Source organism: Myotis myotis, unplaced genomic scaffold, assembly GCF_014108235.1.
Source record: "Myotis myotis isolate mMyoMyo1 unplaced genomic scaffold, mMyoMyo1.p scaffold_m19_p_17, whole genome shotgun sequence".
NCBI classification, from domain to species: Eukaryota; Metazoa; Chordata; class Mammalia; order Chiroptera; family Vespertilionidae; genus Myotis; species Myotis myotis.
In genome coordinates, this window is record NW_023416321.1 from 38,336,788 (window position 1) to 38,354,777 (window position 17,990).

Here is a 17,990-nt window from a genome sequence, read left to right on the forward strand (position 1 = left end):
CATGTACACAAACATGCTCGTGGCCTCGCACTCATGCACATAGACACGCATACACTCACACCTTCACACAGACCTTCACACACACACACACCTCTCCTCGGGCACACCTGCACACACACACACACACACACACACACACACACACCTCTCCTCGGGCACACCTGCACACACACACACACACACACACACACACACCTCTCCTCGGGCACACCTGCACACACACACACACACACACACACACACACACACACACACACCTCTCCTCGGGCACACCTGCACACACACACACACACACACACACACCTCTCCTCGGGCACACCTGCACACACACACACACACACACACCTCTCCTCGGGCACACCTGCACACACACACACACACACACACACCTCTCCTCGGGCACACCTGCACACACACACACACACACACACACACACCTCTCCTCGGGCACACCTGCACACACAGGGCCGCAGGGGAGGGAGCCGGAGGGAAGAGGAAGCCCCAGAGAAGGCTCAGTCCCGATGGGGTGGTGGGCAATGTCTTCACCTTGGTCCACCTAAGTCTTCCAATTGGGCAGTACCTGACCTCTGACCTGCAAAGAACGGATGCTAGGCCCCGCCAGGAAGGGTGGTGGCAGACATCCTCCATGGGCCTGTGGGGATGGGGACAGAGCTAAAACCCGATCCTCTCCTTTCATGGATCAGCTCCTCTCCCCGTGAGGCTGGCCCAGTCAGGACACAGGCCCCAGGCACAGACTGGCTGCCAGCAAGCTGCCGTGCTGGCTGGCACACTTCGCCCCTGGGCCTGCCAATCTGTAATTGCAGGGACTGGCTTCAGGGCACAAGGGCACCACCTGTTTCCCAGGGGCCAGCAGCAGCCCGCAGCCTGATAGGCAGGCAAGTGGGGAGTGAGACTGTGGGCTCTCCAGGGGGGCTCTGCTGACCATCCAAGAAGAGACACCTGCTAGATCTTGGCAGGGAAGTGGGGCCTTCGGAGGAAGGGCCAGTGGGTCTCTACCGTCCCTCTGAGGAAGCCCCTGGCAGGTCTGGTTACTCCAGCCCAAGATGCAAGAGAAAAGGGCTTATTCACGAAGCCTCTCCAGGGCTAAGTTGCAGGAATGGCCATGTCCAAGTTTGGGCACCTGATGGCCCATCTATCTGCCCCCACCACCCCGGGCCAGAGAGAAAAATCCTTAGCTGACCCTCACTACGGCTGTGGTGAGCGCTCGTCCTGGCACATCCCCACCAACCACTTCACAAGTCTCCCCCGTGGGCACCAGGCTGGTCAGATACTGGGCCTCCACCCCTGCTTTATGCTCAGGAGTCCTCACAGCTCAGAAGGACAGAATTCCCACCTGGATGTAAAGGCCTCGGTCATTGCCAAGCTGGCTCTGTCCTGGGTGGTGGTGGACACATCCCTCCTTGGGCAAGTAGGGAACTCAGAGCTATGATCTGGTCTGGGCTAGAGGGAGCCTCAAAGGTCATCTGGGGCAGCTCCTTTGTGAAGATGGAAGGCTGAAATTGCAACATAGACTTCCCTTTCCCCCCAAAGGAAAAAATAATAACTCAGAAAAATGTTGTTTTTCACCAAAGAACAAAACTTAATGAGACAATCATTAAATATTGGCAGACAAGGGGGAAAACAAACACAATTCTGAACTAGAGTAGAGCGCAGAGCTCTTCCCAGCTCCCTCCCCAAACTATTCTCCAAAATCCCCTTATGGGAGGGAAATAGCGGAAGGATCCTAAGTCCTTGCTCTTGGCTGAGAACCAGGGGCAAAAGCTGCTGGGGGGAGGGGTGTGCGGGGCAGGGTGGGATGGGGGAAATGGGTAAAAGTAGAGAAAGTGAACAATGGCTCCAGTTACTGACTCCACTCAAGGCCAGAGCACAGTCCCCGTCCCAGAAGGGGACGCACCCAGTCATTAGGTAGACTAAGGTAGAGCATTTACCTAAATCCCAGAAGAGAGAGCGGGGAGCCCAGCTGTTGGAACAAAGACTCCTCAGGCCTCACCTGAGCCCTGCAATTCCCTCAGGCGGCAGAAAACCTAGTGCTCAACTCCAACTGCCCCTCCTTTGGAGAAGAGAATGTCACAGAGAAGGCTGGAAGGGAGTCAAGAGCAAAGTCGCCCACAGGCCATCAAAGCAAATTCTGTATCTGAGCAGAGCTGCCCAGGCCCAAGCTAGGAGGAAACACTCAGCAGACAGAGAGAGTAGAAGAAAGAAAAGCAAAGGAAAAGAAATGGAAAGGAGGGAGTGGAGGGAGGGGAAGAAGAAGGGAAGGGAAGGGAAGGGAAGGGAGGGGGCAGGGGGGTGGAGAGAATAAAGAATCCAACCTGGAAGACAGATAATATGAGAAGGAACAGAAGACAATTCCTTATAATTGCTTCAAACTAGATTGAATGTTCATTCAATGAAGAAAGAGCTCAGACCCTGACCGGTTTGGCTCAGTGGATGGAGCGTCGGCCTGCGGACTCAGGGGTCCCGGGGTCGATTCCGGTCAAGGGCATGCACCTTGGTTGCGGGCACATCCCCAGTAGGGACTGTGCAGGAGGCAGCTGATCGATGTTTCTCTCTCATCGATGTTTCTAGCTCTCTATCCCTCTTCCTCTCCCTTCCTCTCTGTAAAGAATCAATAAAGTATATTTAAAAAAGAAAGAAAGAAAGAAAGAAAGAAAGAAAGAAAGAAAGAAAGAAAGAAAGAAAGAAAGAAAGAAAGGAAGGAAGGAAGGAAGAAAGGAAGGAAGAAAGAAAGGAACAAAGAAAGGAAGAAAGAAAGAAAGAGCTCAGAAATGAAACGAACCCCCATAGGATGAGATATAAAGGAATATCACAGACCTAAGGAAATACATGGGGGCGGGCACAAAACAGAAAACAACATTATTACAGAACAAACACATTATAAACAGCTAGAAACAGAATAGGCCTTAACAGAAGACTTACTGATATAAAGAAAATGCTTGATATAATCTCACTGACCAATGATTTTTTTAAAACACCAAGAGAAGGAAACAGGAGAGAGAAGTAGATGATATGGAAGACACGCGGAGGTGCTCAGGGCGGGACTGGAGCAAGCAAGCACCCAAGGCACGGATTTAAGGAGCTGCTTACTCTCAGGTGACACAAGGGCTGAGTCAATACCTGAGAGTGAGCGCCTCCTGAAATTATGCGCCCTCAATGCCTTGCTTGCCTCTCCCTAGGCCCAGCCCTGGAGATGACACAACCCAAGTAAGAGCAAACAAACAAACATAAGAAATATTCAAAGAGTTGAAATGGGGAAGGAGGATACTCCGCACTGACACTCCGGCGTGGCTCCGTGGTTGAGCGGCCACCTATGAGCCAGGAGGTCACAGTTTGATTCCTGGTCAGGGCACATGCCCGGGTTGCTGGCTCAATCCCCAATTGGGGGGCGGGGGGTGCAGGAGGCAGACAATCAATGATTCTCTCTCATCCTTGATGTTTCTATCTCTGAAATCAATAAAAACATATTTTTTAAAAAGGAGAAGAGCATTAATGTTATTAGAAAGAGATTTTGTTATGCTATAGGATATTTACCACTGAGACATAGCCTAGCCAAGGTAAGCGTCTTCTGACATGATTCCCAAGATGGCCCTTGTTTTCTCTCCCTTGCCTTGACTGCAGCCTGTAAGAGACCATGAAGCAGAGGGCCCAGCTAGGCTGTGCCTGGATTCCTGACCCACAGAAACAGAGAGGTGATAAATGTGTGTTGCCTTCAATGGCTAAGTTTTGGGGTGAGTTGTTCCACAGCAAGAGATAACTAATATCCTAGCTAAGCTACTGAATTTCAGGAATGAATAATAAAGCCTTCAGATATCCAGATGGAAAAAGTGACTCAACATGAAGGATTTTTTTAAAAATCAGACTAACTTCGTTCTCCATGGCAACATTTGATGCCAAAAGACAACGGAGCAAATGTTTGCAAAGGAATGAGGGAAAGAAAATGTGAGCCAGGAGTGTATATATCCACTTAGATGTTGTTCAAGTAAAGAGTCGAAGAGGAGAAGACGATCTCAAACATGAATGAACCAAAGGAATACAATCTCTCTAGCCTTTCTGGGGGGGACATGGGACGAGGGAGAATGAATACAACTACTTAATCCCAAAAATCTACCCGGTTAGGAGAAGAAGCAAAATAAAGAACTCGGGAATGAAGGATCTATGTAAAGGGACTGATAGTGAGCACCGCATCTATTTAAATCTGGACTGCTGTCAAACAACCAGAAGGAGTATGCCTACAGAACAGGCTGTGGGTGTTATACAACTAGAAAAAGTAAAACTAATGATATGACTAACAAAAATCAGGAGGCTGGGTCCTGGCCGGCGTTGCTCAGGGGTTAGAACATCTGCCTATGCACCTGAGGGGGAGGGTCGAGTGTTCGATTTAGGGCAGTGATGGCGAACCTATGACACGCGTGTCAGAGGTGACACACGAACTCATTTTTTTGGTCGATTTTTCTTTGTTAAATGGCATTTAAATATATAAAATAAATATCAAAAACGTAAGTCTTTGTTTTACTATGGTTGCAAATATCAAAAAATTTCTATATGTGACACAGCACCAGAGTTAAGTTAGGGTTTTTCAAAATGCTGACACGCCGAGCTCAAAAGGTTCGCCATCGCTGATTTAGGGTCTGCGTTGTAGGTTCAATCCCCGGCCAGGTCTGGGTGTGTGTGGGAGGCAATAGATGTCTCTCTCACACATCGATGTTTCTCTCTCTGTCTCCCCCTCCCTTGCCTCCCTTTCACGCTATCTAAAAATCAATGGAAAAAATATCCTCAGGTGAGAATTAACAAAAAATAAATGAATAGCTCCGATCGGTTTGGCTCAGTGGATAGAGCGTCGGCCTGCGGACTGAAGGGTCCCAGGTTCGATTCCAGTCAAGGGCATGTACCTTGGTTGCGGGCACATCCCCAGTGGGAGGTGTGCAGGAGGGAGCTGATTGATGTTTCTCGCTCATCAATATTTCTAGCTCTCTATTCCTCTCCCTTCCTCTCTGTAAAAAATCAATAAAAATATTTTTAAAATAAATAAATGAATAAAGAAATCTGTGTGACATGTATAGAATGACAGTCACCTAATTACATAACAAACGTGGAAGCAAATAGGCCAAGATGTTGAGAGTTGCTAATTCTGAAAGAAGAGGATATGGATAAAATTGTCCCTTTCTGCTTTTGCTTTTGTTTTTTTATTTCTCCCAATTAAAAACGTAAAGGTCATTGGATGCCGTGTGGTAGACTGAATTGTTGGTCTCAGCACTTGATGCCTCCACAGCCTTGACATGGGGAGTGCCCTGGAGCTTAATCCATGGTCCTCTTCTCTCACCATGCTCACTCCCTGGATGATCTCATTCGACCTCATACCTTTAAATAACCAGTCTAGACCTCTCTCCTGAACTCCAGACTCATATATATCTAACTGCCTCTTAACATTTCCAGTTGACTGCCCTAAGAGGCATCTTAAATTTAACATGTCTAAAATTGAATTCCTAATTTCACCCCCTCTGAAACAAAAACAAAACAAACTGCATCTCCATCTCAGTCAATGTCAAGTCCATACTTCGGATGGCTCAGGCCAAAACCCCTGGAGCCGCCCTCGACTCCTCCCTCTCACTCCCACTCCACACCCAACCTGTCAGGAAATCCTGTTGATTCCACCTCAAAATATACCAGAATCTGACCACTTCTCCACACCTCCTCCATAATGGCCCTAGTCCCAGCCACAGCCTCTCTTGCCTGTATTATTGGAAGGCCTCCTAATTCCTTTCCCTGTTTCTGTCTTTGTCTTTTTTCATTCTATTGTCAGCACAGGAGCCAGAGAGACCCTGTTAAACCACATGAGAGATCTTCCAAAACGACCCCCTAATTCATCATGCTTCTTGGCATGCATACTCTTGCATAGCGCCCTCCCGTGGTGAAATTGGGCTGGCCTTTCACCTTGTTTTGACTAATAAATAGCAGAAGAGATGATGAGCTGTTCCTGGCCAGGGGCCTTAAGAGGCTTTGCAGCTTCCACTTCTGCTTTCTTGGAATGCTGGCCTGGGACCGCCACGTAAGGAGGTGGTCTTCCCGCGTGGAGGACAAGAGGCCACGTGGAGGATCGGACAGCCAGACCTGAGTGAGGCCAGCTTGGACATGCCAGCCCAGCCCGTCCTCCGGGTGAAGGGAGCCACTGGAGTGGGCACCAACAGAGAAACTGTCCAGCCAACCCACAGAATCACAGGAAATAATAAACCATTGTTTTGAGCCACTAAGTTTGGGGCAATTTGTTGTATAGCAACAGATCACTGGTACACTCATAAATCAGGTCGTTTCATCTGTGCTAGACATCCTCTACTGGCTTCCCATTTCACTTAAACTTGAAGCCAAAGTCCTTATATGTACAGGGCCCCATGCAACCTGCATCCCCACCACCATTACCTCTGACCTCATGTCCCCTGCTCTTCCCTGGCTCGCCCCGTTCCAACCACATTTCCTATACACACCAGCCATGCTTTCCCCTTCGTGGCCTTGGCACTTGCTGTTCCCGCTGTGTGCAATGCTCTTCCCCACTCCACCCCAGGTTCGCATGGCCCCTCCCTCATTGCTTCAAGTGACTACGGAAGTGACACTATGTCAGTGAGGCCTCTCTGACCACCTTGCACTGCCCTGTCCCTCTTCTGCTCCCCTTTCCCTGCTCCGTTATTGTCCACAGAGCTCATCCCCATCGAACATACCACTCATTTTCCATGTTTATTTCATTACACACATATTTTTGCCTGTTTTGTTCAATGTTGTATCCCCAGAACTGAAACAGAGCCTGGAGCACAGGAAGTGCTTGGGAAATGCTTGATAAGTAAGGGAGCATTGCAGCTCCTCCAGCCACCTCACCATGGCCTTGGCTCTGCTCCTCCTGGCCCCTGCTCCCTCAGCCCAGGGGGCCCAGCAGGGGTTGAGTGTGAAGACTGAACCCCAAGGCTTCTCACCTATGAGACCAAAAGAGCAGCATGGGATTAGACACTTGCCCAGGGAGGGGATGGCCCACATTTGTGGGGGCCTTGTGGCTATGTGCCCAGACACTATTTCCCACAATGCAGGACCCAGACCACAGTGGAGGAGGAGCCGTTGGGGCACTGTGGCAGATTGTATTTACCCCCAAACACCCACTGCCATATTTCCACATGCTCTTTGAGATCACTGTCCGTCCCCATCAAAAGTCTGAACCTATATTCTCTCCCCTCAAATCCAAGAGAGAAGTTGTGGTTCCAGCAAAGAACTGAACACCTTGAAAGTGACGCTATGTAACTTTCAAGGGCAGGTCATGAAAGGCAATATGGCTTCATCTGGCTCCGGCTCTCAAGATGCTGGTCCTTGGAACCCGGCCACAATGCTCTGAGGAAGCCCAGACCACATGGAAAGGCCACGGGCAGGTGTTCCAGCTAAAAGTTCCAGCTGCGGCCTCAGCCAATAGTCAGCATCAGCTCAGGCGGCCCAGCCCTACCCCATCCTGCCTGCTTAACCCCCAGTGGAAAAAAGGTAAATGATCCACACACCCCAACTTTGCCAAACTGCAAATCTGTGAGCAAATATGTTCTGGCTGTTTTAAACTAAGTTTCATCACATAGTCATAGTTACTAGAACGAGCACAAAAGTTCATTTCGCTCCCTAAGGAAACCAAGAGGTAAGTACTAGCACTCCCATTTTATAGCTGAGAAAATGGAGGCACGGCAGGGCCAAGATCTTGCCCTAGCTCACAGAGCTAGTAAATGACGGAGCAGGAATGACATCCAGGTCTTGCAGACATCTCAATGCATGCTCACTCCCATCCCCCACTCCTGCCCTCCCATCTGGACCACAAAGCCCACCCACAGGGGTTGCTAGAGTTCAGCCCTGTCCTCCAGCAATCAGGCCAGTGATGGTGGAGCCTGGCACTGGGCTCAGTCCCTCTCTGAGTGCAAACCCCTTCTCCGCTGAAGGGCAGCTGCTTTGGGAAGAAGGCCAAAGAAGAGGGTGTGAGCCAAGACCTGCTGTGCATGTCTGGATCCCAATTAACAGCCAAAAAAGTCTACTTCCCGTGCCAAGAGGACTGGAAGGAGGGAAGAGATGGAAACCCCTGTGCCGGCAGGTGGGCCACTGGGCGTGAGCTCCCCTGGGGAAGGTCCCAGATTAGACTTTGCAAGCTCAAGAAACCTCATTGCCATGAAACATACAGCACGATTTGGCTCCTACTTCAGGAAATTTGGGGGCAGACAGATGATGCAGCTACAGCCACAAAAGCAATGGAAGAAAAACTATACTCAGCTGCAGACACACATGTGCACACTCACCTATGCACACATGTCCCACACAATTATCTGCATGCCCTGACACGTGTACGTGCACACACATGCACAAACATATATACAATACAAAACGCACACATAGACTCACTCATACACACTGTGTACATATAGAATCCTATCTAATAAAGAGGGAATATGCTAATTGACTTCCTGCCCTCAAAGATGGCGGCACCCAGAGCCAATAAGGAGGGAATATGCTAATTGACTGTCATGCCCTCAAAGATGGTGGCACCCACAGCCACAAGATGGCGGCGCCCAGTCCCCTCAGCCCCCTACCCCCCCAGGGCTGGCCGGAGGTACAGGTAACCAGGGCTGGCTGAGGCTTGCACTGCCAGCAGTGGCAGCAGCAGAGGTGTGATGGGGCATCGCCTTCACCAGATCGCCAGGTTGCCTCCTGCTCCTGAGGGCTCCTGAACTGTGAGAGGGGGCAGGCCAGGCTGAGGGACCCCCCCGCCCCCTCCAGTGCATAAATTTTCATGCATCAGGCCTCTAGTGAATATGCATTTACATGCAATACCCATGAAGTATGACTATACAGGTACACAGAAGTTGAACACACCAGAGCACACATCAGCACTCCTATACGCAGACCTAAATATATTCCCACTTAGATGCATACACACACTGACACACATGCTCAATTTTCCATGGGCTCTTCCCAAGCAGATCTTGGGGCCATCAGTTTTCTGAGGACTTGCAGAGATAGTGCAAGAACTTTGGTTCCTGGAATCTGAGGAAAGGGGATAAATGGATGGATGAAAGAGGTTCAAGTGACCCTGCCTATTTTGAAGTTCAACATCAGCCAATTCCTCAGCCCCTTTAGGTGCCTTTCTGATGTTGACCCTCACAGGTTCTTCAAACCTAATGACATCCTTCATGGTGGGCTGCAGCCAGTTCCACCCATTGAAGCTTTAGGGGTGATGTCATGTCCCTTGGACTCTAGACTCTTGTATCCAACTCCACCATACCTCTACTTGGATGTTGACCTCCCACCACAAACTCAGAATATACCAAACTACCAAAACTGACTTAAAAGGAAATAAAAAGTCTTAATTGACCTATAACAAATAAATATTTAGTCAGTAATCAAAAACTTCTCCCAAACAAAAGACCAGAACCAGATGGCATCACTAATGGATTCTAACAAACATCTAAAGATGGATTAACACAAGCCCATCACAAACCCTTCCAAAAACACAGAAGAGGGGGAAACACTTGTCAGTCATTCTAGGATGCCATTCCCAAGAAAACTACAGACCAATATTCTTAATGAATACACTAGATACAGAAATCCTCCACAAATACTGGCAAGCCGAATTCAGCATCACGTAAAAATGATTTAGACAGTTGTCCTCGGTGTCGGAGGGGATTGGTTCCAGGGCCTCTAAGGACACCAGAATCCGTGAATGCTCAAGTTCCTTATATAAAATGGTGTAGTAGCCCTCGCTGGTTTGGCTCAGTAGATGGAGCATCGGCCTGTGGACTGAAAAGTCCTGGGTTCAATTCTGGTCAAGGGCACATGCCGGGTTGCAGGCTCACTCCCCAGTGGTGGGGGGGGGGGGGGGGGTGCAGGAGGTAGCTGATCAAGGATTCTCTCTCATCATTGATGTCTCTCTCTCTCTCTCTCTCTCTCTCTCTCTCTCTCTCTCTCTCCCCCCCTCTGAAATCAATTAAATATATGTATTTTTTTAATTAAAATAAAAAATAAAATGGTGCAGTATTTGGATACGACCTAGATGCATCCTCCTGTATACTTTAAATCATCTCTAGAGTACTTGTAATGCCCAACACAATGGAAATGCTATGTAAGTAATGGTTATAGATTATTGTTTAGGGAATGATGACAAGAAAACGGTCTGTACATGTTTAGTATAGACACAACCACTGTAGGCTTAACATAGTACAAGTCAGCAACAACATAACTTCCCTTTTTTCCAGTTATTTTCTATCCGAGATTGATTGAATTCATGGATGTAGAACCCATGGCTATGGAGGGCCGACGGCACACCATGGCCAAGACAGGATTTATCCCAGGAATGCAAGGTTGGCTACACACAACTATCAATCAATGTAATACACCATATGAATGGAATAAAGGACAAACAACACAATCATCTCAATTGATGCAGAAGACACAAGCCAGATCTCCCGCTCCTCAACACAAAACCCTGTCTCACTCTCAGTAAAACCCGATCCCACCTGGTACCCATGAGGCCCTATGTAATCCGGCCCCATCAACTTCTTGTCCTCTTCTCCCTCCCTCCCTTCACTCTCTCCACACTAACCACAGGCTCCTTGCTGCTCCTCGAATCCACCAGGTACACTCCTGGCTCAGGGTCTTTACAGTTACTGTTTCCTCCGCCTGGAAAACTGCTCCCCTAAATGGCCACATAATTCACTCTTTCACCTCCTATAGGTCTTCACGCAACAACCACCTTCTCAGGGCGGCCTCTCTGGTTACGCTACATAAAACTGCAGCCCTTGTCCTGGCCAGTGTAGTTCAATTGATTGAGAGTTGTCCCACGCACCAAGAGGTCACCGGTTCAATTCCCAGTCAGGGCACATGCCCAGCTTGTGGGCTCCATCCTCACTCAGTAGGGGGCATGCAGACATCTCTCTCGTCGATGTCTCCCTCTCCCTCTTACTTCTCTCTCTAAAAAAATCAATAAAAACGTATTTTTTAAAATGTGCAGTCCTCGCCGAAACCGGTTTGGCTCAGTGGATAGAGCGTCGGCCTGGGGACTGAAAGGTCCCAGGTTCGATTCCGGTCAAGGGCATGTACCTGGGTTGCGGGCATATCCCCAGTGGGAGATGTGCAGGAGGCAGCTGATCGATGTTTCTCTCTCATCGATGTTTCTAACTCTCTATCTCTCTCCCTTCCTCTCTGTAAAAAATCAATAAAATATATTTTTTAAAAAAAATGTGCAGCCCTCTCCCCACATACTCCCTATCTCCCTTCTCCTCAATGTGCTCTAAGCATTTACGAGTCCAGAACATTGTGAAATTTACTTCTGTATCTTTCCTGTTGTCTATCTCCCCCGACTAGAATGTAAGCTCCCTGAGGACATTGATATCTTAGTCTGTTTTATCCAGTGTTACATCCATAGCATTTAAACCAGCATGCCACTCTATAGGCACTCAATAACTATGTGTTGGATAAATAAATGATCGCACATAGCTAGTCACTCAACCGTTCACTCAGCAAGCAGTGACCACCCCTCCCATCCCAAGACACCTGACATTATGTTTCAGGCTGGAGTTCTGAGAAAGATCAAAGCCACCCTGGGCCCTGCTGGGAGAGGGTGAAAGTATAAATGACCATGGACCAAGGAAGGCAATGCTGAGGGCCATGGAGGATGGGGAGAGGGTCAGGCCTACCAATCAGGGAAGGCTCCATGGAGAGATGGTGCTTAAGCCGGTCCTTGAAGGCCCAGAGTGGTCCAGGCATATGGAAAAGGGGTGGGGGCAACGGAGGGAGGCCCCAGATGCGGGAAGCCTGGGGCATGTCCTGGAAATCGAGAGGGGACCTGCACGGCCGGACGGCATGGGCATAAGGCTACTAAGATTGTCAGGAGAGTCTGTGAGGGGCTTTGAACTCCAGGATGAAGAGTTTGACTTGGTTCCAGAGGCACCAGGGAGCCATGCAAGGCTTCGGAGCAGGGAAGGTCCATGGTGCCGCTCTGGCAGAGTGGGAAGAACAGATCGTGGTGGGTGGGCAGGAAGGTGGCTCCCAGAACAGTCTTGGAGAAAGACAGTAAGACATGAGCCAGGAAAGGACAGAGGGGACCGAAAGAAGTGAGTAGGTTGGCAGGATTAGGGTTTTATAACCACTTTGGGGGAAGGAGCTGGAGCCTGAATCTCAAGTCAGAACTTCAAGTGGACTTCAGAGGTACAACAGGACGGTGGCGGTGGGGGGTCTGTCGGGAGGTCCAGAAGAAGCGCATGGCTTCTGCGAGGCTGGAGATCCGGCCGTGGAGGCTCAGCACCGCTAGGCATCGTGCCAGGGCCAAACACGAGCCACAGGCAGGAGCAGCTTCCCAGCGCTGGAAGACGCATGCATCCTGGCCTCCTGCCTCCTTGCCCCTCAGCCAGCACCCGACAGACCTGGAGGAGAGCTTCTCCAGCTGGCTCTGTCCGCCAAGACGCAATGTCATTTCTAGATGAGCCATCCAGCTCTGGAAACATGCCAGGCTGTGGGAGGGGGGACAGCTGTGTCCCCAAAATACAGCCAAGGAGCTGCCTCCCAGAGGCAACCAAGCAGAGGCAGAAGCAGAGCTGGCAGGGGGTCCACGGCCCCAGCCAATGCGGGGACAGGCCTTTGCCGGGCCTCCATCTGCCTGGGCCTCAGCCCGCCTGCAAGGTCAGGCCCATCGAGGTCCCACCGGCTGGAGATGATGGTCCCAGTCACTCTTCTGCTCCCTCAGCCAGAAAGCATTAAAGCATTTGTCGGCGCCAAGTGTATGCAGGCTGTTTCTCTCCCATGCAGGTGACAAAGGTCAGTGCAGCATGAAGGACAGACACTTTATAGTCTGTGGGGTTGAGTTTGGGTTTTGTCTGTTCTGTTCTTTGTGTTGCTGTCTCTGGGACTCAGTTTTCCAATCTGTCAAGTGCACATGAATGAGAAAAAGCCTTCCCCACGGAGGTGTCATAAAGACCAAATAAGAGCCGTGGGAGAGAGGCATGCTAACTGGACTTGTCTGCTCTCCAGGAATCTCAGCGGAAGCCCAACCAGAGCTAAGGGCACAGGTGAGAAGCTCCGCACCTTACAAGAGGCGCCGGACACACCCTCAGGGTTTAGAGAGAGAAATGGAGCTGTCCCGTGTGGCCCCGGCTTGTATAGAAGGCTGGAGACTTGGGCTGGGAGCGTCTATTTGAAGCGTGAGAAAACTGAGTGAGGGGTCTTGGCAACACTCACAGACAGGGCAGTGCCCATCAGGAAGGAGGCTGGCCTCTCTCTCTGGCTGGACGCCAGGGAAATGCTGACCCTTTCGCACCAGGACCACCCAGGGGCATCCACAGAGGGCATCCTCGGGGCATCTTGAAGCACGTCAGCTGGCACTGGGAGGCTGAGGACAGTAGTGCCAGAGGGACCAGCCTGCAGTGCGGGGTGAGGAGAGAGGGCAGGGGTGGGGGCAGCTGCACTTCCTGAGTTCATCCAGGGGGTTAAACGGACACAAGAGAGGAGACAGGCTTGAGGCTCATGAGAGAAGCCCCACAGGGTGCCTGTCGGGACACAGGGTCTGGCAGGAAGGTTGGAAAGGCACCACCTGACGAGGGGCAGAGGGAGAAGCGAGAGGCCGGCGGTGACTGTGTCAGCTGCATCAGGGAGCCGCACAATGCTGCAGCCAGGGCCCGGGTCCCAAACACCTAACGACGTGGCCCAAAGCGAGGCGTCAGCCAGCTTCTGGGCACCCGCCCGTGGAGGCCACGCACAGTCAGCAAAACAGCTCAGCTCCCATTTGGGGTCATCCCCCACCCCACCCCCCACTTGCCCAGCCCTGGAGGGGTCAGGACCCTGGGGAAGGGGCCGTGTTGGGGACAAGGGACAGAGATGGGACAGGAGAGCAGAGACGCCTGGAGCTCCCCTCCTTCCTCCAATGCCATCTGGGCCTGGATAGAAGCTTTATTGGGAAGTAGAACCCAAGTTTCGATTTAAACGGGACTAGCTTTTTAGCCCATGAGTGTGGCTGGAAAAGCTGTGAGATCGGGTGGCAGTGAGATCTCCAAACTGCTGGCAGGAGAACAGGAAGGCTGTTACTGATTTGCTTTCTTTGTTTTCCTTTTCTCTTTTTTTATTTTTCTTTCTGAGTCCAGTCTGCTCAGTGAACCCCGCACACACGTGCAGGGGCCTCCGCGTCCATGGGGTGGGTCTCACGGCCTTGGGACCAGGGACAGGGAGGCGCTCAAGCCTGTCGGCCGGGGTGAGGCTGCAGCCATGTTCCCAGAGTCGGCGCCCTTCCCACCAGGTGGGTCCGTCAGGGATGGCGCTTTGGGGGCAGGGACACCGCTGCACACACATACGTGTGTATGTGGCTACAGCCCCACCCGTGCGCCGCGGTGCCTAATGGGAGCCACACATGCGCTGAGCCCAAGTGGGAACTGAACTGGGAGCAGACAGAGAGTAGGAGGTGGCCTTTGATTTGGGTCTTGCAGAAGGAGAAGGATCTCCAGGTGCACAGTAGAGAATGGTGCCCCTGGCAGCGGCGCGGGCATGGCCAAGGCTGGGAGGCGTGAGCACCTGTCACTGGTATAGAGTGTGAGGCGCACGTGTGGGTCATGGATCTGGAAACATGATAGTATCACAAGGGTCACCTCTAAAGCAGTGTCTGCACTGTCTATGGCCAAGCTGGGCCTCACTGTCCTCCTCTGTAACCTGGAAGGAATCACCCTATTTCTTCACGTCCTAGGAGCAAGGGAGTCTCGTTATCTCCAATCAAAGCATTAGCCAGGAGCTCAGAGAATACACTTTCGCATCTAAAAGGCTTAGGCTCAAATCCCAGTTCTTCCCCCTTCCTAGCTGGGTAACTCTTGGTAAGCGTCAGTTTACTCATCTGTAAAATGGGAATAACAAGCTCCACCCGGAAGAACTGATACACCTGCTGCACGTAAAGACCTGGCACAGTGTGAACCTTTATCAGGCAGGAGTTCCCATCGCACCCCATCTCACCCCGCCTTCGATGCGGCCCTCACTTACATAGGAGGCCAGGAGAGTGGTCGGGGCCAGGATGAGAGCCAGGTAGAGGCAGACGGCTGCAGCGAACAGGCTGGAGGCACAGATGAGGGGCTCAGCCCGCGGGTTGACTTTCTTGTACCTCCTTGAAGCCTCTGCTCCCAGGACAACCCCAATGATGCCAGTCACAATGGTCAGTGCCCCAAAAATCAGGCTGATGGGAAAACACAGGAAGGGATTGGTCAGTGGGTGGGTGCAGCCACCTGCCGCTGTGCATGATCTGGGATCCAAAAGAAATGTGGGCCGAAACCGGTTTGGCTCAGTGGATAGAGCGTCGGCCTGCGGACTGGAGGGTCCCGGGTTCGATTCCGGTCGGGGGCATGTGCCTTGGTTGCAGGCGCATCCCTAGTGGGAGATGTGCAGGAGGCAGCTGATCGATGTTTCTCTCTCATCGATGTTTCTGGCTCTCTGTCTCTCTCCCTTCCTCTCTGTAAAAAATCAATAAAATATATTTAAAAAAAAAATGTGGGTGTGGGCCCCTTTCCCTCCCTCCTCACAGCGCCCCCAGGCCCTTGGGAACGTGGTAGGAACCCAGGTCCTCTCCACCCCCTTTTCTGACTCATTCTGGGGATGCCACTGGCCATGAGGTGAGCTGCCCAGCACCCCAGTTCCCAGGCTTCCTCAACCCCAGTAACCTTCTCCATCCTCTCACCACCCAAAACTATCCCACTCAGAAATCTCAATTCTCTGGTGCCAATCTTGCTCCAACCTCCTCACCTTCTACCCCCAATACTAATGGGAACGGAGGCAAGTGAACATTTATCTACTGAGTTCCTATGATCCTCAGCCCTGGTCTAGACATTCTGCACACCCTCCCTCCTTGAATCCCACCTTCCACTCTCTGTCCTTGAGCACCTCTCAAGCAGCCCCCTCCTAACTTCACTACCTTTCCCGCCTACGCCGGGGCCTACTTCACGCACTTGGCCCCTCTTGTACCTCCCTCCTGTGGAAACCTGTGCCTCCAAATCAATTTCCATACAGGTCCCCGGAGGGTGCTTTCCAGAACACAGATCTGACTGTCCGCCTGCCCACCCCCAGCCTAAAATTCTCCACCAGCTCTCAAACATCACCAGACTTGGTGCCAACTCTTGGCACACATGGCCCTTCATGATCTGACCCTGGCTGACCTCAACCCCAACCTCCAGCTCCATCCTCCTCTGCCTCCAGAAGTGGGAACTTGTTATCATTCCCACTTCGTACTTTTATTCCTCCATCTGGACACACTTCACTAGTTTTTGCACCTACTGAACTCTTACTCATCCTTCAAGATCCATCACAATTATCTCCTCTTTGGAAATGTCTTCCCCCTGATTCCTTTACTCCCTTTGGTTACCATCGCACTTCTGTGTCTCTGTCATCAGGGCATCGCCTGTGAATTCCTGGAGAACAGAGACCAGGTTTGGTTTACTTTCTTGACTGTGCTGGGAGCATAGAGCCTGGACCACAAGAGCTACATGCTGAGCAGATGAGCTCATTGAACCTTCCCAGAATTCCCAGGTGGACAGATGAGGAAAGTTAGACTGAAAAAGGTTAAGGTCAAGATTACCCAGCCAATAAATGACAGAGGCAGGATTTGGACATACATCTTCATCTTCTAGTCCATCCTGCTCTCCCAAGCCTCCTATTAAAGAAACTCAAAGGGCTACTGAGACTGACCAACATGAATTCTTGAAAACACAAATGTAACCAGGACCTTTCAAACCCCCAAGTGGCTCCCTGTTGTCCTCGGGGCAAGCTCTCGGCCAGTACTGCAGGACTGGCCCCCGCACACCTGTGTAACCTCCCCTCTCTTCTCTCTCCCTCCCTCTACATAAATGACTGGGAATTCTCTAAACTCGCCCTAAGCTTTCTAGCGTCCCTGCCTTGGCCCTCACTCTTCTCTTGGCCTTGAGTAACATTACCCCCCACCCAACTTCTCCACCTGGCCAGACCCAAACATTTCCAGAAGTTCATGGGATGTCCCGCTGCCCTGCCATTACCTTCGTGGTGGCTCCCACAAGATGGAAGAACATGAGAGATGCAAGACTATGATTACTGACAAATTGAGTGTCGCAAGAAACTCCTCTCCTCTAAACAACTTCTGTGAAATGTCCATTCCACAGGCTGAGGACTGGTGGGCCTGTTCCTCTGCCCCACCCCCTCGGTTTACAGAAGAAAGTATAGAGCCCAGAGTGGGCAGGCACCTGCCTCAGGTCACACAGCCCCTGCTGACCTCCACACAGCCAGGGCTTCCTGGCCCTCTGCCGACCGAAGCACATGGGTCCTTAGGCAGCTTAAAGGTGCTCACTGAACCCTCCCACCCTTCCTCGCTGTGCAAGGCTCCGGCTCAGCCCAGTCAAGTGACCCTGAATCCCGGATGAATGCGATCTGCCTGAGTCCTAGTCTGAGCTGGTGTTGGCAGATTTCCGAGACCAAGATTGATTGGTCTTAGGGTTCATTATTCAGACAGGGAGACCCCTAAGCAGAGGGTGTGGCCAGAGGACACATCCAGTCACCAAGCCCCTCTATAAGGCCTTCCCAGAATCAGACTCTCAGAGCCAAGAGTTGGGGGTCCTTAAAGGCCTGCAAGTTCTATGTTGATTCTCTGCACAATGGTCCTGGCAAGCAGCTGTTCAGCTTCTACTAACATACCCCCAGGGGTAGGAAGCTCACTACCCCCATGCAGCCCTCTCCATCTGGCCAGCTCTGAGTGTTGGAAGTTTTCCCTCTGGCCGAGCTAGAGTCCTGTGTCCTGCAGCTTTCTGCCCTCACCCACCCTCACCCTAAGGCTTATCCTAACCACAGAGGGCATATTAATAGATGGAGCCTGTGCAGAACTTCAACACTGGGACCTTCTACCCACTCTGTGATAGGCTGTATAATGGCCCTCCAAGATGTCCACATCCTATTCTCTGGAACCTGCGAATGTTACCTCACATGACAAG

The 17,990-nt window shown here is 51.2% G+C and overlaps 1 protein-coding gene across 1 annotated transcript in view; it reads right to left on the reverse strand.

Annotated features, from left to right (window-relative positions):
- Positions 1–17,990, reverse strand: part of SPNS3 (sphingolipid transporter 3 (putative)) — a 42,884-nt gene that overhangs the window by 11,354 nt on the left and 13,540 nt on the right. The window contains exon 8 of the mRNA XM_036338787.1: positions 15,031–15,220. Within this exon, the coding sequence (XP_036194680.1) occupies positions 15,031–15,220 (190 nt within the window). The remainder of the gene's footprint in view (positions 1–15,030; positions 15,221–17,990) is intronic.